The 20,655-nt window shown below is 40.6% G+C and overlaps 1 protein-coding gene across 3 annotated transcripts in view; it reads right to left on the bottom strand.

The window, feature by feature from the left end:
- Positions 1–6,423: 6,423 nt before the first annotated feature.
- STAG2 (stromal antigen 2) overlaps positions 6,424–20,655 on the bottom strand; it is an 85,540-nt gene continuing 71,308 nt past the window's right edge. For all 3 annotated transcript variants that reach the window (XM_054995986.1, XM_054995987.1, XM_054995988.1), the window contains exons 25-34: positions 17,087–17,226; positions 16,453–16,554; positions 14,498–14,646; positions 13,657–13,785; positions 12,742–12,947; positions 11,602–11,791; positions 11,394–11,507; positions 10,301–10,427; positions 9,965–10,042; positions 6,424–8,326 (exon numbers count right to left, since the gene is read on the bottom strand). In XM_054995986.1, the coding sequence (XP_054851961.1) occupies positions 8,303–8,326; positions 9,965–10,042; positions 10,301–10,427; positions 11,394–11,507; positions 11,602–11,791; positions 12,742–12,947; positions 13,657–13,785; positions 14,498–14,646; positions 16,453–16,554; positions 17,087–17,226 (1,259 nt within the window). In that variant the 3' untranslated portion in view covers positions 6,424–8,302. The remainder of the gene's footprint in view (positions 8,327–9,964; positions 10,043–10,300; positions 10,428–11,393; positions 11,508–11,601; positions 11,792–12,741; positions 12,948–13,656; positions 13,786–14,497; positions 14,647–16,452; positions 16,555–17,086; positions 17,227–20,655) is intronic.

Genomic DNA, 20,655 nt, shown 5'->3' on the forward strand with positions numbered 1-20,655 from the left:
GGAAGAATCATTCCAAGAACTGTCATTACTCCAGCAAATTTGTATAGGAAGTTATAGAATTATCATTGTCTCTTTGCAGCTATTATGGGACATATGTGTGTATTTATGTAATTGTATATGTACACATTGTAAATATTTGACTGATTGTATATCTTTTATTCACATGGTGAGCAAGACACGAATAATAATATTTTGAGTAAATAATTTATTGATTTATTGGGTTCCTAGGGCATCTTGCCCTTGGTGGTAATTGATCTTGCATTTAGCGTCATCCTCCTTTTGAGTAAATATGATATTTGAATATGTGTTCATTAAAATTCTGGTACTTATTTATTTTTTGCTGTTCCTCACAGTTTGCAGATCACTCCTTCTTTCCCATCTGCAGAAGTTTGGAGGTCCTAAAGTTTGTTTGTGTTTTATACTGAACTGAAACGACTCTCAACCATTAAAGGAAGGTAAACGGTTCTGTTTCAGGTGCAGCCTTCACAGGCTGTGACTTTTCCATTTTTTACTATAGAAGTCCCTCTGGTGGCTAATTTGAGAAGCAGATATTTATGTCACTGTGCTTTCAATTTGTACAAGTTTTCCTGCAAGTAGTATTTTTATTTGCTACTGCTAGTAAATAAAAATATTTACAATAGAGCAGGTATGCCAGTCACTAGCTCTTTTAAATCTTTTATAGGGCACAACATCCAATGGCTTTGTAGAGTTTTGTCTTATAAGTGTTTGTGATTCACTCCTGATCAAATGCTTTGACCTTGGCATGCCTGAACTACCAAATATCCTATTTCAAGAGCTACTTTTCAAGCCATGCCAAGACTTGAGGCTGCTTGAAAGTTACACCAGCTGACCTGGAGCTTTTTCTTTCTACTGCTTTAAGGAACAAGAGTGAGAAGCTAGTGACAGTTAAAGACTTTATGGCTAGAAATGACTAGAGAATGGAGTGTTTTCCTTGCCTCTGCTGTTTGGAATGCATGAATTGAGCCTATCGCATATGGAGTTTGCTGTCTCCGGCAGCAGCTGCCAGTCACAATCAGACATTGTGACGACTCTATGTTCACCATGGGCATGAACAGTTTGTTTGCTGTGTTTTCATGCTCTCTCTCCCTATGTGCACTGAGCACGCATGATAGAAGGCTTCTACAAGTAAAAAAACCCCTTTCCAATTACATGATGTCCGCATGCTGGTACTTAGACGTATTACATTTTGTCCCCTCCCTGCTAGTATTCTAAATCAGGAATAACAGGTTCCAATGTACTCAGGCAACTATATTCTGACATCACAGTAAACTGGAGTTCCAGAACCAGAGTTTTCAAAAAAGCAGGGCAAATGAGGAGCCATAGACATGCCTGACATGAACAAACATGTCATGGTACTTGAATGCAACAACAGAACTAGGTGGTCTCCCCAGTATAACAAAAGGGGGGACAGTCTGCTAAGGGCTGCTCATGCTCCAGTAGGGACCGGATGATGAGAACGACTACATATCTGCTGAAAGAAGCAAAAAGGCAGAGGAAATCAGAAAGTTCAAGCCCCTCTCCCATCTTAGAGAAGCCTGGAAGGGGAGAATTTCACCACCACCCCTTACTTGTAAGCAAAACATGAGGCTTCTCACCATGAATTCCTATTCTCGGAAGAGGCAAGAGAGCATTCTTAGTCCTTCAGAATTGTCTGTCCTTTTGAAGGAGGAAAGAACAGTGGGCAAAGCTTCATAATCTGTCTGCTCCTTGTTGGGCTTTTGCTTGTGTTTGGATTAAACACTTAGAATTTGATACCTGCTCTGTTTGATCTCATGAGCCAGCTGTGATAGGATAGTGCATCCATCCCATGATAGGAGGCAGCACATGAAGGTACACAGGAAGTGTGCTGGGGGTACCTTTTGAGTTGCCAGATCCCCTTACCCTCCCAGCACAGGGGAGACCCGGCACTTACCTTTTTCTTTCCTCGCAGGCCCCGGGAGCACTCCCACGCTTCGCACCGGGCCAATTTGGTCCTGGGGCATGAGCGGTAACATCACTCCCAGGAGTGACATCATCACACTAGACCATGAGTGTGCCTTGGAGGCCTGTTCCACTGCTCTGCCCCCTCATCAGCCAGGTGAGTGGTGGCAGGGGACAGAGGGTGGGAGCGGGAGATTCTCTGCCCCCACAGGGCACCTGGCAGCCCTAGGTACCTATGATGGTTATGATTGGGCAGGAGGTTGGAATAGAAGGTCTGTATGGCCCCGTCCACCTCCGTGATTCGGTGATTGTAGGTAGTTGAATTAGAACGTGTAGGTGGTTGAATTAGAATTGTTGGCAGGTATTGACTCAGATCTGCCAACAGTTGCCAGATGAGCTATTCCTAGGTTTATGATAGCCCTTCCTAGGTTCATGAATGATCATGCATGAGCTTCATTATTGTCCTACAAACTTGGGCTCATTGTGCATATCAAAAGGTTCAAAGTGATTTAGAAGCTCAAAGGAAAAGAGCTTTGGATAGATGTGCTCCTTAAGTTTTCAGGTAGTTGGCTAATTCCTCTTCAAAGCACCAAGGGTAAGTCCTACCATATTCAAAATACTTTAATACTGAACTAGATGCATTACCCCATACCTCCAGCATCTGAAGGCTCCAGGGGTCTTAGGGGAGGGCATCACGCAACAATGGGTAGCATGGTGGACAGTATCCTTATAGGTGGGATCTGCCTCCCAAAGGAAGCATCAGTAGATGAGGATTTGTCTGTCTTATAGTGCTTTGTAAATTAATTAAGCCCGTCCCAGGTGGTTAGTCATTGCTCATACCTTGAAAATCTAGTTGGTCTTAACATGCTATTGGACTAAATCTTGGTCTTCAACAGTAGACCAACATGGCTACCTGCCTGAAACTGTGTCTGAGTAGCAATCCTGGAAGTTTTGGGTGGTGTTGCATCCAAATACTGACCAGGATCAACCCACCTGAGCTTCCAAGATCAGGCTGGCCTGGGCTATCCAGGTGGATTAGCATCCATTTATCAATAATTGGCAAGACAAAGCATCCCACTGACTATAGCAGACCTACTCAGAAGTAAATAATCTGTCAATTGTCATTTCAATCAGTTTTCGAAAGGAAAGGCCTGGTTGCATGTAATGAGTTGGGAATGTTGAATACTTGAAACAAAATGCACCTAACTAAACCAAAGCTGAACCAAGAAGCATATCCAAATGCTTCTCTCCTGCCTCAAGACAGAACACATAATTATTATTTTGAACATCTCTGTTGAACTCAGTGTGCCAGCAAGGTTTTAACTAATAACGTAACAAAAACTGTGAGCATACTGGGAGAATTTGTTTACATTTTGAGGCTGCTTGAGTCTTCTATATAGGGGTTAGGAGCCCAGGTTTGCATCCTGGAACAGTTAAATGACTGCAACCTGTACTGAGGTCTCTATAAACACCTTCCCGGAGATGTCCCAGAAACAGACTTCCTTGTATCCAGCCGTAGTCTTTGTTTAGTGAAGATCTTCCAAGGGATCCTAGGCAACCTGTTCATGGAAAGGCATTGAAGATACCAGCAAGGGATTCACTGTGGCTTCCCTCTGATTGCATTGCCGACACCACTGCTCCTCATTGGCTTTTCTGTGGTAATAGATGCAACAGTGGCCCCACATTGCCAGGTCTGGGAACTTCTAAACCAACAGGGAACTACGATGGTCACTTCTGTCCTCAACTGCTTGACTCTCCCCAGGCTATGTGGGAAAGCATAAAGGAGGCTTGGAGGTCAGTTAACATTCCACAGTATTTATTCTGTCTCTTCCTCCTCACATGGGAATCAGGCTCATGACATCTGTCTTCTGATATCACAAACATGCCCAAATTGGGCGCTCTAAAGCACTTTATCACTGCTCGGAAGATTTCATAATGGAGGCATGATTCTACTGCCTTTATCAACTGTTTAGCCAGAAACATTCCTGCTGGAGCTCTCTCAAGGCCCAAGCAGGGGCTTAGGGTGACACCTCCCCCCCAACTTGTTAGCCATCCATCCTTCCTCTGGCTGTAAGCAGAGAGGGGCTCTATTGTCAGCAAGCACCAGGGCCCCACCTCACTCTTAAAAATTAAAAAAATAGGAAGCATTAACTAATTCCTATGCATATGACATTTAAATTAGTATCTGCTGTGTGTTTCCATCAATGTTACCAGCTTTAGGAGGCAATTTTTGGTTGAACAGAAATTAAAGCTAACATTTGATGAATCTATGGGATAGGAAAACAAATGAGAATGCCACATTTTTTTTTAAATTAGAGGACTAAGAAAAAGCATCAACTTTAGGAGTAAAAGCGCCATGGGTCTACATGCAATATCCCTTTCTTGTTAGCCAGCCAGCATGGTATAGTAGTTAGAATTTCACACTATAATCTGAGAGACCCAGGTTTGAATCTGCATTCTTACCATGGAAGCTTGCTAAGTGAACTTAGGCTAGTCACATAATCTTAGCCTAACCTACTTCACAGAGTTGTTGTGGGATAAAATGGAAGATAGAGAATGCTGTATGCCAATCTGCCATTCGGGTATAAATGAAGTAAATAAACATTCTTTTAAGTGCTTGATGGTGTGTAAAAAAACCTTGCACAGTGGTGACAACCAGAGTTATACCTTCTATTTACTGTCTCTAATCAAGGATAGGCAAGACAAAAATTGTGAGCATCCCATCAACTTTAGGAGGTTTACTCAAATGCAGCAATCTGTCAATTGTCACTTAAAAGTAATCAGTATTTTTTTTCAAAAGGAAGCGTGGAACCCCAAGGGGGTGTGTGTGTGAGAGTTAGGAATTTTGAATACTTGAAACAAAATGCAGCCTGTTCTACACACAGCTAAGAGGTAAATCAATCCAAACCTGAACCGAGAAACAGATTGAAACATTTTTCTCCTGCATCCAGGAGGAATACTTGTTATTTTGATCATCTCTATTGAACTCAAAGTGGCAATAAGGTTTTAACTGAGAACAAAACAAAAACTGTGAACATACTGGGAGAATTAGTACATATTTTGAGGTTGATTTGAGTCTTCTGTGCTTTAAGGGCTTGGGAAATAGCAAGCTCACTAGAGGGCTCCTACTATAAGGTTGCAATCCACTGTGCCAGCCTAAAAATCAAGTCTAGTGTACTCCACTTCAGCCAGTCCCTGCAGCTTTTATATGTTGCTGTTGAAACCTGTTTAACAAAAGGTGAGCTCTCTTACAGACACACTGCAGTAGTAGCGATATAACAGCTTCACAGTGTAAAAGCTCTGAGTTTCTTACTTCATTTAACCCCTCCCCCTTCTTTCTCCCCAATGAAGGGCAACAAAGAAATCCAGCAGTATAGAGCAGATAGCATATGAGCAAGTAAGAACACGGATACACAATCTACATTAAAAAGTTCTTCCAGAAAGAACTGATGATCCAAGAGCAGTCTGAATTGAACCTATGAAAAAAATTGCCTAAAACTTGAAGCTAAACGATTTGGGATATTTAAATAGTTTGGCTTTTTGGATAACAAAGAGACATAGCAAAAAAGATCGGAGGTTATCAGCCAGTGTCTGAATGTGAGTGTTCTTATATAGATCAATCATGGGTAACTATAGGGCACAACCCAGAAGTCAGGCAACATGGAAATCTTTTTGAAAATCATGGAAGTCAATTGTGACTCTGGGCATTGAGCAGGGATCTCTGGGGAAGGTGAGGGGGAAATATCTGTGAATTTCCTGCATTATGCAGGGGATTGGACTAGATGACTCTTGGGATCCCTTCCAGTTCTATGTTATGTTTCGTGGCTACATCTAATTGATTTAAATAGGACAAGATGCATGTTTGTTTAGACAGCAGCCTCGCTGAATACAACCTCCTGCCTATCAAACATGCAGAGAATTGCAGGATTAAGTTTACTGGACTGGGTCCAAAGCATATGTTTATAATTAAGCAGAAATTAAGCTTTTTAAAAAATTATACCTGAGAGCTCCTACTGAACATGGACTTGCTATTATTTTTCCAGTTTATTGTATACGAACCAATTATATATATATATATATATATATATATATATATATATATATATATATGCATGTGTACATTATACACCTCAAGTTTTATTTGCAGGTACTCTCTTGATAAGCTTGATAATACAATGTTTTAGGAGAGCAAAGACACAAGCTTATCTCCTGCTGAAGAAATATTTAGACCAATCATGATTGCATAACATCTCTACTTTAAATTATTAACCCAATTAGTGCTTTATTCACATTTTAAAAACTTGTACAATTTATTACAAATATAAAACAGTGCAGTTTTCCATACATTATCCCAATTCTGAGACAAACACTTAAAAGACATGGAAAAAGCTTTAATTTTTTTATAAACATAACATTTGCACCATTCACACTCGTATTGTCTTCCTCTACCCTTGATTCAAAAAGATCAAACTTACAACATACTGTAGGTTTATTTTTATTCAAAAAGTTACTTGTCTCAAGACATAAATACAAATCAGAAAACAGTACAATTAGGACAATAGAATGTGGAGGACAACAGGTTAAGGTAAATATATAAAACATTTTTTTTAGTTGTTTGAAAACATAAAGCTGTAGGAACTGCTGTCACAAAGAAACACTCCTTCAAGAGTAAGAAAAAAATCAACTTAAAGTTTAAAATCATATATACAGTCCTCTCAGCAGTTCTATTTAAATGCAGTGGTGTGAAAACAATGTTAAGATAGGCAGTACTTTTAGACATGAGAGCATTGATGAAGAATGGAGTTAGGCAGATCTGGCTCTGAGTTCATTGAAACCCATGATTTTGCAAAATAATTATGTTGCCATGATACTTTAGAGAACCTATGGTTTATGGCTACCACAGCCCAAATGACTGATTTTTCTTAATTAATATGAAGTCTCTTTACAGTTGCTCATTTGGGGAAATTATTGTATTGCAAGCGTATTAAGGCGCATGGAATGATTTGAAATAATATACCTCAAGAACTGAGAGACAACTGACAAAAAATATACATATGTAATATAAGTTAACATTTCCTTTAAATGATGTCTAGCTGCCTAAGCTTTGCAGAGTGAGTTGATGTCAAAATGGCATAGATCCATGTGTTTTAGGATGATTTAATTGTGAACGTCATGAAGTTTAAAGCTTAGCTTTCAAAGAATATTATGGGGTATCTATGAATCTTCTATTATCCAATTAATTTACATACAGAGGAAATGTACTGTAACCTGTTAGAAGTATCATTAACCTGAAGACTGCTTGCAAAGACAGATAGATAAAACAATATAAAATACAAATTTAAAAATCATTTTAAAGCATGAATTCTCATGCTCATCTATTTTTAAACATTGTTAAACTTTCAATATATTTCTGAAACCTCATAATTTTTAAGTTGGAATTTAAAAGTAAGAAAAAACTAAACAAACTGCGCAATTATAAAATCAGCACCAATTTATATATATATATATTTTATTTAAAATTTAGACCCCTATTCCCACACTCTAATAAGCTGTATATTTTTTGTTTAGAATTTTTCTGCAAACATACTACAATAAGCTTCTTTATTTGGAGACAAAATACAGTGGCACTACTGGAAGGAATTTCACAACATTACATTTTTCTTAAAGGACAAGCAAACTCTCAGGGTCGTTAATGGGTAAGCAGGATTGATCTCAGTGCTTTCCGGCAGTTCATGGGTTCCTGGATAGTTCATGAATATGCAATAAGGAAGTGTTGGGATGCTTTTCCATTTTAAAAAATCTAAAATAATCAGTTTGTATTTTCTATTATTTTCATAACTGAACCAAAAGTTTCTGTTGACCAGGATTTGAGCAACGAACTGAAATGTTTTAAACTTTTTCTTCTGGTCCTACAAATGCCAGGGTTTGAAAACAAGCACCCTCTCATCTCAAGACAAGATCCCAACAATATAATCTAGGAAAAAATCATAATCATTTGAATGCATCCAACTAATTATGAAGAGCAGAGCTTGAAACTGTACCAAGCACCTCCCCAACAGACAGGGAATTTTTTAAAAAATTGAATCTCTACTATGGATCTGGAAATAAACTAATATTACATAAATAAAATACTGGTTTTCCAACAGAAACTGTAGCTTATCCTCAGGTTGTTTACTTGTCCTTTATCTTTCAGGCAAACAAAACTGCCCCTTCAATGCACTTGATCTTGTAAGCACATAATTCTCCTTAGAGAAAAATCTTGTTCAGAATATCACTGTATCTACCACAATTTTTAATTTTAAAAATCTCCTCTTTCATATTAGAAAATGACTTCACGGCAGAGTTATTTGCTGCACTGGTATTAAAACATTGATACCCCAAGAACCTAGAAGAGAGAAAAAAGTGTGTAAAATTCAAGAAACCAAGCTTTACATTTTTCTTCATTGCCTAAATCAATGCTTTATAATTAACACACATGCTGTGCGTGTTTATTGAAAGTGATCATCACTACAGAGAACTATGGCAAAGTCCAACTTCTTTGCTTTTCCAAAATGTAAATTAGGTAAAAGGAAATGTAAAAAGTAGCATCAAGATGAAGCAGCTTCAATCTCTGTAACTGTGTTCAGCTATTTGTGAAGCAAACTTTTAACAAGGACAATTTTAGTATCTGGACAGAAGCCAAAGTTGCAATACATGTAGCACAAACTTATGCGCGACAGAGTCGACAGACTAATGAAACAATGACCTGTATTCCAACAGTGTGAGCACAGAATACTGGTTTTCTCACATTCCTCTCTGTGCCAGCAGCCCCTTCCAACTCAGAAAGATGATTCCTGGAGTCTTTGGAGCAGTGTAGAGGAACAACAGTGCAGGCTAGTGGGTGGCAATGAAGGGGATGAAACTGCCCCCTTCTTACTCTTCCCTCAGCAGAACTACACTAATGGAAGGGCTGTTTCATTCCTTTCCCCCTCCTCAGAACAGCTCCTTCCCAATTCTCATGGCTATTCCTCTGCTGGGTCTCCACCCAAATCTCAGGAAGAATCTCTCCCGGGATTAGAAGGAGCTACAGAGTCAGAAAGAGATGCAGAGAAGACTTCACGCATCTTCCAAGTGCTCATGTCATATACATTTGGAATTAATAATTTTAATATGGCTGCATTAGATTACAAGTAATTTATTAGAGAGGACAACGGTAATATGGGAAGCAATGTGCATTTCTTGACATAGTACCAGACTTCAGTTTCATACAGACTTAGGGCAATTGTCCATAACTAAGTTCTTTAAGGTTATGCTTTCTTTCAAAGTTAAGTGGGGAGGGTGTCAAAAATTTTAACAAGTGCTGATTTACAGCAACCACAGATCATTAGTTCCATTTTTAGTATCTACTGCCATCATGTGGTGCCACATGTGAACTGCAGCTATTTTTCCAACTGATTTCAATCCTCTCTGAAGTGCCTTAGTTTGTCTAGTCTGTAGATTGTCTGGTTGAAAGCAAACTAGACTGCATATTTTTAAAGGAAAAAAAGAGGGAAAATTCAAATTAAATACTGAATTATTCTCTCCTCTAATGATTTATTACTTTGCCAGCTGTTGGAGCCAAGATATTTTAACAGTCAACTACCAACCAAAGTTAAGACTATTGGGAAAATACCAAGGGCGACCGTTTCTATCTATTACTTAAAAAAATTTAAAAAGAGATACAAGACCGAAAAATATCTCTAGGAAAGCAGATGTTGAAAGTGCAGGGCATGGTCTCTGAAGTTATGGGTCAGTTTTGGAGAGTCTCAAGACACTCCTGAGGTGAGCCCTCATCCAGCTGCAAGCTCAGCAGGAGGGCAGGGGTTATCCTGTAATGTTGAGTTCAATGGCATTCTGAGCACCATCAATGACAGCTGCATAGGGCACCTTCTACCCTAGCTCCAGGCCTAGGAAAAGGAACATTTGCCATGGTGACTGAACCCTGTAGACCCCTGAATGTTACAGATGAATTTTTTAATTCACTAGCTTCTTCTAGCACACTTACTGATTCATCCATGATTGAAGCGGGATCAAAGAAATCTGGCTTTAGCTCTGTTCTCTCTCTCCTATTCTTTGAAGGTGGCTGTGGAAAAAAAAGACCAGATATATTCTACTTACACGATAACCACAACTCCAAACTTTCACAGAAACACTTTTGCTAGTCTTGTATAAAAAGAAACCCAGTCATTCATCAATATCTGGCCACTTTCCTCAATCAATGTACTTGGGCAAAAGACAGAAAATAACCTAATCAGTTTCAGCTAACACAAAATAAATGTTAATAGACACAACAGCACAAATATTTGTAGAGTGGAGTGGCAAAGTAAATGATTTTTCTTACTAGATCTATGTCCATAGTATCGAAATCCATGCCTTCATTGAGATCTTCAATGCGACCTTCTGATGACATCATTACATCTTCAACAATTGGCTCCTCATCATCCTCCATCAAACTTGTGCCACGTCGACTAAAAAAAGAAAAAGAAAAGAACATCCAGCTTCTTTGAATACGCAATTTATCACAGTAGTAATCTACTAGTATATATATGAAGTTATTTACACGCAGAAATGGTAATAAAAAGTAGCTTGGTAAGTAACTATATGATGTATGCTAAGCTTCCCTAATTTATGTTGCAAATATAAACAAAGCAATCCCATATACAGAAGCTTTGCATCAAGGCTGAGCCCTAATCTAGCAACTGCTGCACACAAATCTAGCAAAATCCATTAGATTTTGTATTTCTTTTGGATGACCAACAAATGTTGCTGGATTGGAAAGAACCATACAAATACTAAATTTACTTAAGCATTGTTCATGCTTTCCTTTGTTTTCTCATTTCTATTTCTGTGTCCCTTCTCCACCTTCCACGATTAATTCTGTCAATATAAAGTTCTGCCCACTGTGGCTACACTACACCTCTCATTCATATTCTTCAAAAAAAGCAGAAGTATGAAAAGTTCTTTTCGGGTTATTGAAATCAATAAAAATGGCTGACATTACAAAGAGCTAGATGGCTCATCCAAGTTGCCCAGTGGAAATATAACTTTTAAAAAAGAAGTACTTGGGCAACTGTGGGTGGCCGTATGTGTAAAAGACACTTGAGAACTACTTTTAAGTAGTGGCCCCATATAGTCACTCAAAAGTGATGCAAGAAAGCCTGATTTAAATATAGTGCCAGTTGAGGAAGAAGAACTCGCCTATAGGACTCTGAACTCATACAGCACCTCATTTAAACTGGGCCACTTTGCATCTGCAGCAGCCCCAATTTTGAAAGATGCCTTGTGAGTGCAAAGTCTCATGGGTGAGCTCTTCTGCCTCAGCTAGCATCACATTTAAAATCAAATCTTAGAAGCAAAGAATAGAAACAGAACTTAAAACATCAGCAAAGAGCAAGTGAGATCAATTCTAATTTTGGCTCTCTGCTTACACTTACATGGCATGCTGCAGGTTGGTTCTCAGTTTCACATAGTTCATTGCTACTCTCTCCTGCTGCTGCCTGGCAGCTTCTTCTTGCTGCCTTTGAGCCAACATCCATGTTACCTGCGTGCTTGGGAGAAAGAAAATGTTTTTCTTTGTTAACAGGGGCAGACCCAATAATTGACCAGCAACATAGTACAGAGATTAAAAGTTCACGTATGTACTTGTAGTCAATTGGAGGTTGATGGTGTTCAGCCTGCATTGGGTAGACGCCCATGTAACTCTCTTCAGGCCGTAATCTTTTGGGCTCCCTCATGATAGTGGAAGTGAGTGGCGGCGTCTGCATCATGACTGGCGTGTGCATTGTCTGCTCCCTGTTCATCCACATGCTGTCACTACTGCTACTCTCCTCAGCTAGAGAGAAAACCCAACAAATTCAGGTCAGTCGACATGCTAATACAACACAGTGTAAACTGCAATAACAACGTGGTTGTAAGCGATCTGAAAAAGCACAGAACACCAATAAAAAGCCCACTGGCATGGCATCTTTTTCTATACTTCTACTGCATAAAGGTTTCCTGTGTTAATTACTGAAGAGTAACTTTATTTCCCAGAGCACTGGCAACAAGCATGGTAAAATCATGTTTTAAGATATTCTGATATCCTTATTTGTGATATTATATCCTGCTCTGTCAAACTAAATAGCCAACACAAGTAGGATCAATTCAGGTGTGAACAGGATTTGGAGATTAGGAACATGCCATGAGTTAACAAGCTATCTCCTTCTCTTCCAAAGGAATCCCTCCTTTCTTTCCTGGGTTGCTCTAGTCATAAGACTATTGAGACCTCTGTCAGAACACAGACAATCAGTTGAGACCCCTGTCAGAACACAATCAATGGTTAAGTGCTCCTTCAAACTACAGTTTGGGGACAACTCTTGGTTCCACTAGTCATTAGGCCTGTACACACATGTACACATTGACCAAATGCATGGAGAGCAAGTTTGGGAATGAGCATGCTGGCGCCATTATCTTCCTCCATATAACTGCTGGCTTATGAACACAGAGGGATCATGTGTACAGGTCTATATTTTGCCTAAAATTTCTTGGATAACAGGGCAGGATTATGACTAGAATACACCATGAAAGAGACAAGAAGAATTGGTGCAAGTCATTGGAGATCAGAAAATATGACATCTGATTTAAGCAGAGTTAGATAGGAGTGGGAGAATGAATAGACAGAAATTCATGAGCAAGGGAGGTCCCAATATAATGCGAAACCCAAAAGCACAGCACAATTTACACAGCCACTCTGATGTTAAAAGTCAAATGTCAATCATACTGTGCAGTAAGGAGGACTCAAACCTTCAGGTAGTTTCCGTTTCCCTGTGGCCGGCTTTGTTTTCTTGTTCCTTACTGTAGACCCTCGACTACTGATTCCACTGATGACTGACATAGTGTCATCATCACCCCCAGCTAGCAATGAGTTCCTGTAAGACATGAGCGGAAGCCACACATCTTCTCTTCGGAGAGACATCTGAAAAGTCATGAACTTCTCCAGGTAAACGTATCTTTAAAAGAACAAAGAATTAGTACTAAATACACATTTCATATACTGTAGTCACATGAACAAACAGTTAAAAAGCTAGCTATACATACTCTCGGCTTTTATTTCAAAATTCTGAAAAACACAGATGACAATTACATCTTGGCAAGTTTCTGCAATTCATGACAAAGCTCACCAGCCCTGATTATCATAATGGCTTAAGTCTTCCTTTATTGTATTTATATTACATTTTATGATCTCTATAAATAAGGTTTAAACTGTAAAACATAATAATAATTTTAAAAATCACAAATAGTACCCACAAATGAGCTGCAATATTCAAATGTCATATACTCAGCATCAAAAGTCCTCTGAGGGAGTAGTACCTTAACTTGGTGTTTAAGGGCCAGGTTTAGATACAGCAAGTAGGCCACTCTAGGAAAGGAATTTCATGATCTTTGTGCCCCCCAATCATAATACCATGAAAACAAGCCTATTAAATACATTTCACAGTGTGATAATATTTGTGTTTTTAAGCCTGATGCTTATTCAAAACAAGCCTAGTTTAGGAGATTTAAACATGGCACTGAGTTACTTAACTCACTTGAAACATTCAACATGACTTAAAATATGTTTTATTTTTTTCCCCAACACCAACAGTGTACCTGATATTTAAATAAGACAGCACATGCTATAAGAAATTCCAAATAATGGCTATTACTAAAAATACTTACACTGTTTTTTTGTCTTGCCTGAGAAGTTTGGAAGAGAATTCGCTCAATATATCAAGAAATGCCAAATTTAAAGGTGGATGACTCTCGCCTTGTGGATTAGGCTCTTTAAAAGCAAATTCTATGCCATCCCTGAAAGCAATTAGGAATCAGAGTAAGTCTCTAAATGAAGTTTTAATAAAAGGACAGAAGAATGGAAACCATGTAATAGTCTATACTTTTCTGTTGCTAAAAGACTTTAAAGGCATCAAATGCTGTGAAATGAGCATTTTGTAAGGTTGAAAAAATTACATTTTTCCAGTATTTGGATATTTAGCATATTGTTTCTCTTTTTGCCTCTATAATCATGAAGGGTACATTCTTGGATATCCCCAGCATATTCAGTTTTAAAAAGGATCAGGTTGAAGGTAATGAGAAAGACCTCTTCCTGAAAACCTGGTAAGTCAGGCAGAGTAGACTGATATTGACCTTGAAAGAGAAAGCGTCTAACTCGGTATAAGACAGCTTCATCTGCAATTCTGAGCTTCCTCTAAAACTATTCTGAAAAAGCTATGCCTATGACAACTAACACTTGCAATTAGCCTGAACGTATGAGAGATACATGAATACTAAATTACGGACTATAAATCCCCAGTTTGTGGACTTATCGTCCATAATTTAGTATTCATGTATCTCTCATAAGTGTTGATTCAGTTTAACTTCTCTATTTATTTTGGGCCTCCTTTCAGTTCCTGGAGATTGTGAAAGTGAGTATCAATCATCTTCTGCACATTCATAAGGAGCTAGCAGTCCTTCATAATGCAGGCCACATTACTATTGTCTGAAGCAAAGAAACTTTAATTACTTGTGTAACATGGCAATGGCTTCTCTTGTTTTGAGCTGATCAAGTCCAAATGTTAGAGCAAAACGTCGAGCTAACTCCTTAATGCCGCTGAAAGTTGGCGATGATCTGTCAAAATTATAACCATTTTCTTGAATCATCTCATTGAAAAGCTGCATAAAGAAGAGAGGTTTTTTTTCAGTCAATACAATTTTTGAATAGTTTAATGTTCTGCGGAAATACTGCTAGCACAGACTCCCCATGCAGAATTTCTTTCTAAATAATTAACTTCTAGCAACTTTAAGTAAAACAGACTTAAGAGCTAGTCCATTAATAGAGTACTGGGTCTCAAATATTACCCTTCAGTGAGACTTGCTAAGATTATCTTGAAATCGAATTAAGTACCTACTTAGTGAAAATACTATGAAATTTACTGTATGGTCTAAGAACTGGCCTCTGCTCCATTCCTGAATGACTGATCTGTTGTTATAATGTGCAAAGCAACAGTTTAGTACTCAATTTGCAAAACTGGCTCGTCTGAAGTAAACAATGTATGAGGTGCACATAAGCTACTAAACATACATAGTGGAATTAAGCTAACATATTAGAATATCAGCCTTAACAAATGAAGATCCAGCACTAGTTGAATACTTTGTAGGTAACATATACTCAGGACCCATAACAGACTAAAAATGACTGAATAATATTTTGTCCCATGGTTCTAGCAGTAGCGTGGATAAAATTCTTTGTTTTGTTTTAAATCAGATTTTTGCTTTAAATCAGATTTTGATAAAGTACTTTTTAAAGAAAACCTATCCAAATGTAGCTTCTAATTAAGCTAATTATATCTTAAAGACATCTAGAAAACGAGTTATCAATTTATAATGTATAAGACAATATATTCATGTAATGTTTAAGAAAAGTTTCAAAAATGATGTATTCAAAAATGAGTTTAGGTAATATTCACTCTTAAGGCCTAATTTCATACTGCCCTAGAGGCTCCTGTAAAGATTATTTTGGTCAGTGATCTCCAATGTGGCACCTTTTTAGGAAAGTAAGCAGAGCTATTGTGAAGGTAGGACTAGTGATTGGCTGCCTTCAGACAACTAAAGGAACTTTTCAGCTGGATCTTCACTACCAATGCTTGGTCTAGACAGCATCCAGGATCCTGTAAACAGGACCCACAGACCAGCTGTGAGACAGTAAGGGGAGAGAGCATCAAGGAACAGTTTTTGGCTCCAAGTTCAGCTCACAGAGGGGCGGGGGGCACCATGGGGCAGCAACACTCCAATTAGCCTTCCAACTACAGCACAAGCAAGCCAAGTGCTTCTCCTCAAAGCTGGGCAAGAAGTAATCAACAACCTCTGATAAATAACAAACCATTTATTTTCTGACATAGCTGTAAAACTATCCTGAAAGTTTCAAAATAAATCAGTACATAAAAACGTATAGCATGTTCCTTCTAAAAATGAAACCTGCCTCTATCTCAGAGCTGTGAATATGTATTAAGAGTTATAATAACCAGCAAGGATGAACTTTTTTATATAGAAAACCATGATTTCAGCCCTGTCTTCCTAACTAGTGATTTCAATCAAATCCACCCTGTCTACCAGGAATCAGGACAGGGACTCTCACTCACACATGTATGTGGCAGAAGAGCATGAACAGAAAATACTGTTTATTTGAATGTGGAATCTCTACATCATTTAACCTGAAGCATTTTCCATTCATTCTTCTCTACAGTGAGGCAAATGGAAGTAATAATATTCAGTTTTGCTAACAATTCCCATCCCGAACACAATGGGGGGGGAGGATTACCTGAGCAGCATCTAACAATTATGATCCACCTACACAGTGAACTGTAGGAAAAAAGTGAATTAATCATAGATCCCAAAGAGTTGAACTAAAAATTATATTTTAAAGACTTGTTTATCTTTAGTCAGCATTTAGACTAGGTAATTTATTGGAGAAAGACTTACCTGTTGTAAACTAAGAATAAGTGTCTTTGCACACTGGATTTTGTCTATCTGCCTTGTTTTACTCATTGTTTCTTTGATAATATCTCCATAATCATTGTAATACTAAAGAGAGGGAAAAACAGAGAACAGACAGAATTTCATTCACAGAAGAGATAAACGTATAATGTGCCTTCAAGTTGTAACCAACTCATGACACTGCCATATGGTTTTTAAGGCAAGAGATAGCAGAAGTGATCTGCCACTGCCTTTCTCAGCATAGCAGCCTCTTACTGGTCTCTCATCCAAGTACCAACCCCGCCTAGCTTCCCAGCTCTGAGAAGATAGTCTGGGCCATTAGGGCTGCAACTTAGAATAAATACATTTACCAATAAATATGATTTTGTATGATCAGTAGTGTCAGAAGCAAATTTAAGACAAAAAGGGGGAAATTGCCATAAATGCAAACATTCAAATGTCACTACTGTTTCTTACAGAGGAACAAGTCCCATATAATCAACTGGAACAGAGAACGGAACCATTTTAATATAACAACTCTTACTCTGCATTTTAATATTAAACAAGTTAGTTCATTACACACAATAAAAACACAGTCCCACTTTGTATTTGCAGAAAAATGTAGAATATTTAAGATTACCTTCATATATTGCTTGAAAATATCTGCAGCAGTATTCATTTCCACCACAGTATATACAATAAGTTTACAAAAAGCTGCAAGTAAATTTCTTCTTTTGTGCAAAGCTTCAATTTTACCAGCTTCGTCATCCTGCTGACCATCTTAAAGGGAAAAAAAGGACTGCACATAGTATTAAGGAGAACTTGGATTCATCCCCTTTTCTTAATCAACTGAACACCTGAGAACATCTTTCACTCTTTAATGCTGCAAGTACACGTCTTGCTAGCTACTAGGGGTGTGCGCTTCAGGTATCCAATTTGGGTTAAAAACCCAAATTGGGCCTGATTTGGAAAGATTCAGTATTTCCGAAGCAAAGCGGATATTTCTGAAGTGATTCGGATTGCTTTGGAAATATTCGGAATAGCCAGAGGCAGCCATTTGCTGACTGATTGCATTGCAATGCAATGCAAGCAGCCAGAGATTCCCATCTAATTTTCAGGTTGGGAGGGGTGCGGAGGGGTGAGTGCTAGACTAGGAGTACGAGGAGGGAGGGGGATCAGAGAAGGGAGGGGGGAGTTAGGAGTGTCCAATCCCACTGCTGCTTTCTCCTTCCAGCCAATGGACTCTCTGGAAGGAGATGCAGCAGGGGATTTAAATTAGAGGCTGGCATTTGGGCCAGCTTCCATTGTGTTCCTACTGGTCTCACTGTCTCTGTGTTGGCCTGCCCTGCCTTGAATGGACTTCTGCTGTGCCTATGAGGATCATCTGACTGACTCAGTGCTGGAATTCAGGAGACTGGTAGGAGAGATTTTCTATTTAGGGGTGAAGTGGGGAGGAATGGAATTTAATTTGAAGCTTTTTACTTAATTTTTTTGTGGGGGTGGATCCTTGTGTGTGGGGGGGTGGCTTTTTTTGCTTTTTTTTTTGCTTCGAGTGGCTGCTGGCTGGGGCATTTGTTTTTTGTTTGGGGTTTATAGTTTAGTTGTGGCTTTTATTTTCCAGTGGGCCTGGGCCTTAAAGGTTTAAAGGCTTAGGGCTTGATTTTCTCCATTTGTTGGGGGAGCATTAGTATTTGGATTACTAACCTGCTTCCAGTCTGTTCCTGGCCTAGAGAGACACTCGCTGCTGCTGCGGCTTGTAGAGGCTCTCGTCTCCAGTTTGGCTGCAACCTGCCACTGAGGAGGAGAGGATTTCACCCGGGGGATTCCTGTCTGCCTGCCTGCCTGACCATCGCTGGACTGCAGGTGAGAGAGTCAATGACTCACTGGGTTTTCTATAGGGGGGGCTTTTGCTTGTCTGGGTAGGGGGAAGGGAAGGGAATTTAAAGTTACAAATGGGGCTTATTGTTGCCGGGGGAGTTAAAGTTTTTAATTGTTATAGTTAGTGCTGTTAGTTTAGCTGTGTTTGGTTCTACTTTGAGTTTCCCAGAATAGTTTAAATAGTGTTTTTAGAAGGTAGGCTAGTTGTAGGCCACTAGGCCTTCACTGAGTATTTGCCCTCTGAACTAAATTGATAGGGAACCAAGGGTAGTTTTCAAGTAAATCGGCTTCAGTAGGAAAAGAATTAGTTAAGAGTTAGGGTCTGCTCAAATTATATATAGAGATATATTCATATAAATAGGCTGCCCATTAGTTCTCCCCTGACTAGGGTTTCACTGCCCAGCCACCCTTGGAGCCAGGCAGGGCACATTAGTTGTAATAGGCTTTCCTTTGTATTGGGATTTAGGGCTTTCCTTTGTATTGGGATTTGGGGCACGAGACTTTTCCGTCCCTCAAGTTCACCCCAGGGACCCGTAGGATGTTGGAGGAACTGCAGGAGGAACCCCCTGCTGGGCAGTCCTCCCGTTTTCTCTGAGGTCAACAGCAGGCCTCTCACAGCTGAGCAGGAGGAGAGGGTGCTAGAGAAAGAGACTGTGGTGGAAGAGCCCACATCTCAGCCTCTTTATCCTCATCCATCTCCAACTGCCCAGTTGAGAGTGGGACATGGTATGTTGCGCCTGAGCACCTCACAATAGGTGTCTGCTGGGGGGCCTGTAAGCGCCTCTCCTGTGCAGCGTGAGGCCCCCATTACCTCTGATATCTGGATTCACTTCCAGAGAACAGAGGACCCCCGGTTTGCCCAGTGCCAGCATTGTAGGCAACAGATCAGTCGTAGTAGACTTGACTTCTCCATAGTAGACGACTTTGGCTTCAGTGGGCTGCTCCGTGATGCCTTTCCCTGGTACACTATCCCTGCTTGCACAATGTTGAGCAGGGCCATGGTGCCCTCATTTTACAGGGCTGCCAGGGACTACGTGAAGGCACAGTTGTCCCGCGTTGCCGGAAGAACTGTGCACTTCACGTCTGACATCTGGACCTGCCCAAGTGTGCAGCATGCGTACCTCTCGCTTACTGCACACTGGTGGCAACCCGAATACGTTCAGGGTGGGGGTGAGGTGTCCAGAGTTAGGCAGGGAAGGATCGGAGACCACCAGGCTGGCTACTGCAAGGCCTTGCTCCATGCCGAAGTACTTGACGTGTCGCACACGGCAGAGAACATCGCGGCCATCTTGAGGAGGGAGTTGGATGGCTGGATAGGCGAGGGCACCGTCATCATGGGATGCATGGTAGCCAGATGGTAGCCAGAACATGAGGGCAGTGGCACGGCAGGCAAGCCACGAGCGCATTTACTGTGCAGCTCACAAACTTTACCTAGTGATGAAAGCTGTGCTTGGGTTGGGCTCCTCCCCAGAACGCCGCGACTCGTGACTTCCAGTATCTCCTGCAGAAATGTCAGGGACTCACAAGTCACTTCTCGCAGTGTGAAATCCACTCACAAACTGCACCAGAAGCAGGCCAGGGCAGGCGTGCCGGAGCATGTCCTGATCTCTGACATAGTCACTTGCTGAAACTCCACCTGTGCCATGCTGGAGCACTTGGTGGAGCAGCAGGCTGCACTCGAGGTGTGGCTCTCAGCGAGCGATGCTGTGAGTCAGGTGGGTGAGTTCAGCCAGGAGGACTGGCTCACCGTATCCCAGACAGTGGATGTGCTGAAGCCCTTCAAGGACTTCACTGTAGAGGTCTTGTCTGACACGGCAACCCTGGGTCTGGTCATTCCTCTGGTGCACATGCTGCAGAGTTCATTGGCCTCCTTTGTGGACCCAGATGCACCACATGCAGTGTTCCAGCAGTGCACACGCTCGTGAGAAGGCTGCAGCAGGGCACAGCTGCTAGGCTAATGCCTCTCACGCAGGAGTTGTACATGTTGGCGACCATGTGCGACCCGCGAATTAAGGGCACTTTCGCCAAGCAGGTTGGGAACCTCACCCAAGCCAGAGATGCCCTCTCTGCGCAGGTGAGGCACAGGCAAGCCAAGAGGGGACGCCTGTCATCCGAGGGGACGGGCGGGGGACATAGCGCTGCGGGTCCCTCTCACACCCCTTCTGAGCAGGCTCCCCCCGTGGCCACCACCAGAATGTCCATGGAGATGGAGATTCTCCGACGGGCCCTTGGCCCCTCTGAGATCCTGAGTCGTGTGAGAGGGGATTCGGCAGAGGCAGTGGTCAGGGATTACCTTGCGGAGCCCTGCAAGTTGCTGTCCACCGATCCGCT

Source organism: Eublepharis macularius, chromosome 13 (genome assembly GCF_028583425.1).
Source record: "Eublepharis macularius isolate TG4126 chromosome 13, MPM_Emac_v1.0, whole genome shotgun sequence".
Taxonomy (NCBI): Eukaryota; Metazoa; Chordata; class Lepidosauria; order Squamata; family Eublepharidae; genus Eublepharis; species Eublepharis macularius.